General features: G+C 39.2%; 1 protein-coding gene across 1 annotated transcript in view; it reads left to right on the forward strand.

The window, feature by feature from the left end:
- The window catches only part of LOC107667809 (receptor tyrosine-protein kinase erbB-4-like), a gene marked incomplete at its 5' end in the record, with an annotated part of 116,162 nt that overhangs the window by 80,078 nt on the left and 33,051 nt on the right, over positions 1-3,033 (forward strand). The window contains one exon of the mRNA XM_016459524.1: positions 457-642. Coding sequence (XP_016315010.1) covers positions 457-642 — 186 coding nt within the window. The remainder of the gene's footprint in view (positions 1-456; positions 643-3,033) is intronic.

Raw genomic sequence — 3,033 nt, forward strand, 5'->3', positions numbered from 1 at the left:
AGGGTTTCTGCACCAAGTACTAAGTCATGTTTTGCTTAGGGATCAAATACTTATTTCACTCACTGAAATGCAAATCAAGTTCTAACCTTTATATAATGTGTTTTTTTTTCCTGGATTTTCTGGTTTGTATTCTGTCTCTATACGTTAAAATAAACCTACCATAAAAATTACAGACCCTTCAAAGTAAATTTATCTTATATATATACAGTATATATATATATATATATATACAGTATATAAGCATTTTGATTTTTTTTTTCCCGTGAAGTGTCTTGATTTGGCACTTGTGTTTCATCTTAAAAGTGCACACATATACATGGAATGCTGCAAAATATGTCAATGAACAGTCAAAGATTTCTGTCTAGCACGTTTACATAAAATAACTTTTTATCTCCCATGAGAAACATTTTCTTTGTGTGATTCAGCAACCTGATCTTTTCCGTTTCTGGACACTAGGAGGCACTGATCATGGCCAGCGTGGAGCATCCTCATCTAGTGCGTCTTTTGGGGGTCTGCTTGAGTCCCACTATTCAGCTGGTAACTCAGCTCATGCCCCACGGCTGCCTGCTGGACTACGTACATGAACACCAGGAGAACATCGGCTCCCAGCTGCTGCTCAACTGGTGTGTGCAGATTGCAAAGGTAAGCAGAATTTCACATGTGTGTGGTATCAGTTAGACAGCATCCCTATATATACTGTTTTTTGTTTTTGTTTTTTTGTATACAGCCTTATCTTTTGACTGTTTAAATGTTTTGGTATGTACATGTATTTCAGAAGGGAATCGTTTACCAAGAAATTAAACTACTGTTATTGTCTACTCTGCTTTTGTTCTAAACGTTGATTATGTGGTGGACAAAAAAGTTTAGTAGAATAGTCAGTCTGATGATTTCCAGATCATAAATGGATAGTGACCAATGCCTAACAAGTTCCAATATTCTGTTTGGCTGTGCATTAAAACTGTTTATCTGATTATTTCTGATTTAAAGTAGGCAGAAGGCTAGATCTAACAAGCCACAACCGATGAAAATAACCATAATTTTTACCTTGTATGGTCAAATTGCACTGTAAACATCAATGACAGCAGTTGTTTAATACTCACCTAGCTGTGGACTGTCCATTACTTATATGATTCATGCAGTAAATTCCATCTTCTGAAATCATTTGATAGATTTTTGTGAGGAAAAATCCAAAATGAAGTTGTTTTTCACTGAAAATCTTCCCTTTCACTGGAAAACTCAAATATGATTATTGCCTGTGTGCATTAACATGTTATTTACTTCAAACATCATTGGTTCTTGTCAAATTGCTATCACATTTTTGGAATTAAACTCAAAAATATTATTAAAATTAGATTTTAGTAAGATCTCCTACGACAAAAGGGATTTTCATGGAATAACATGATATTACTGTCTTCCATGGCTTCACATGCACTTCACCTTTGGATATTTCTAAATGTTCCCATCCCCCGTCTTCCAGTAATTAGATAAACAGATTGTTTCGTCCAAACTCTTGCTATTGCTTAGTCCGATGCTGTCATTTCAGATCATTTAAACAAACAGGTTTAACACCACAGTGTTTTCCAGGTAACATCCACCTTCGAATGGTTTACTTACATTTGTACTGCACATTATGCAGCAATGGGGGACAGTATAAACACACACACACTTCTGCTTGTATTTTCCTTTATTCACTTAGATCATGTTGATAAATTAAAAAAAGAACATAGTATACAAATTATTTTGTTGGTGTACTGCTTAATCTTGTAATAAAGGGCATGCTGGGTAAATGAAGGCAACGTGCATTTTAAAGGCTTCCATCAGTCTTCATTTCAGCTTGGAATTGAAAAACTAACCATCTGTGTCTTTTGAAGTGAGCCATTGAAAACTTTATAGCTGCATTTATTTTTTGTTCCTTCTTTTTGCAAATACTGAAGCAACATTGGATGAAAAATTCCCTTAAAATATAATGTAATATATTTATATTTATATTTATATACACACAAATTAGCCATTACATAATACAGCCATTACACCAAATAGTGCCGCAGGTGCAGTTCACAGAGCAGTATATATACCACCCAAGGACCGGCTTTCAGTCAGTAGAGAGTTTGGTGTCAGAAAGGGAAACCCTGTCGATTTATCAGAGTTTGAAAAAGGAGAAATTGTGATGGCATGGCACCTCGGAACTTCGATCTCGGAAACAACGCACCTTGTGGGTTGTTCATGTGCCGCTGTAGTATGTATCAAAAGTGTTACATGGATGGCCAAACGACGAACCGTCATCCAGCCGTGTGTCGTCCACAGCTCAATGATGCCTGAGCGGAATGAAGATTATCACGCATTGTTCACAGCGAATGCAGGGCCACAGTGCAACAAATCATCATCAGCTACAGCAGTGGTGACCAGGACAATGTGTCACAGCACACAATTAATCGCAGCCTTCTACATATGGGCCTGCATACCCGACGACCCAGCCAGGTCCCCATGCTAACTGCACACCACCAATAACGCATGAAATGGGCCCAAGATCATTGAAATTGGACCCTGGATGATTGGAAGAAAGTGGCCTGGTCTGACAAATCAAGATTCCTGGTGCATCACGTCGACGGCCAAGCACGAATACTTTGTTTACCAACAGAGGCTTTGGCACCTGGATGCAATGTTGGGCGGACACAGGCCGGCGGTGTTACACTTTAGTCCCCGTTATCCCAATAGCACAATCCCTGACAGCTTTCAGGTATCTGAACATCGTTGTGGACCAAGTGCACCCATTCATGCCAACTGTGTTCCCAGCTGGTGATGACCATTACCGACAGGATACTGCGTCATGCCACACTGCCAGAAATGTCAAGGAGTGGTTCGAGGAAGATGATGGCGAATTTATGTTAATGCCTTGAACTCCAAAGTCACCCAATCGAACATTTGTTTTTCGACTTGGAATCGACTACATCACCACCACCCTGCAATGTACGGGAACTGGAGGACCTGCTGTTAACATTATGGTACCAGATACCCCAGGAGACCTCCACCTTG

The sequence above is a fragment of the Sinocyclocheilus anshuiensis genome, unplaced genomic scaffold (genome assembly GCF_001515605.1).
Source record: "Sinocyclocheilus anshuiensis isolate Anshui unplaced genomic scaffold, SAMN03320099.WGS_v1.1 scaffold2433, whole genome shotgun sequence".
Lineage (NCBI taxonomy): Eukaryota > Metazoa > Chordata > Actinopteri > Cypriniformes > Cyprinidae > Sinocyclocheilus > Sinocyclocheilus anshuiensis.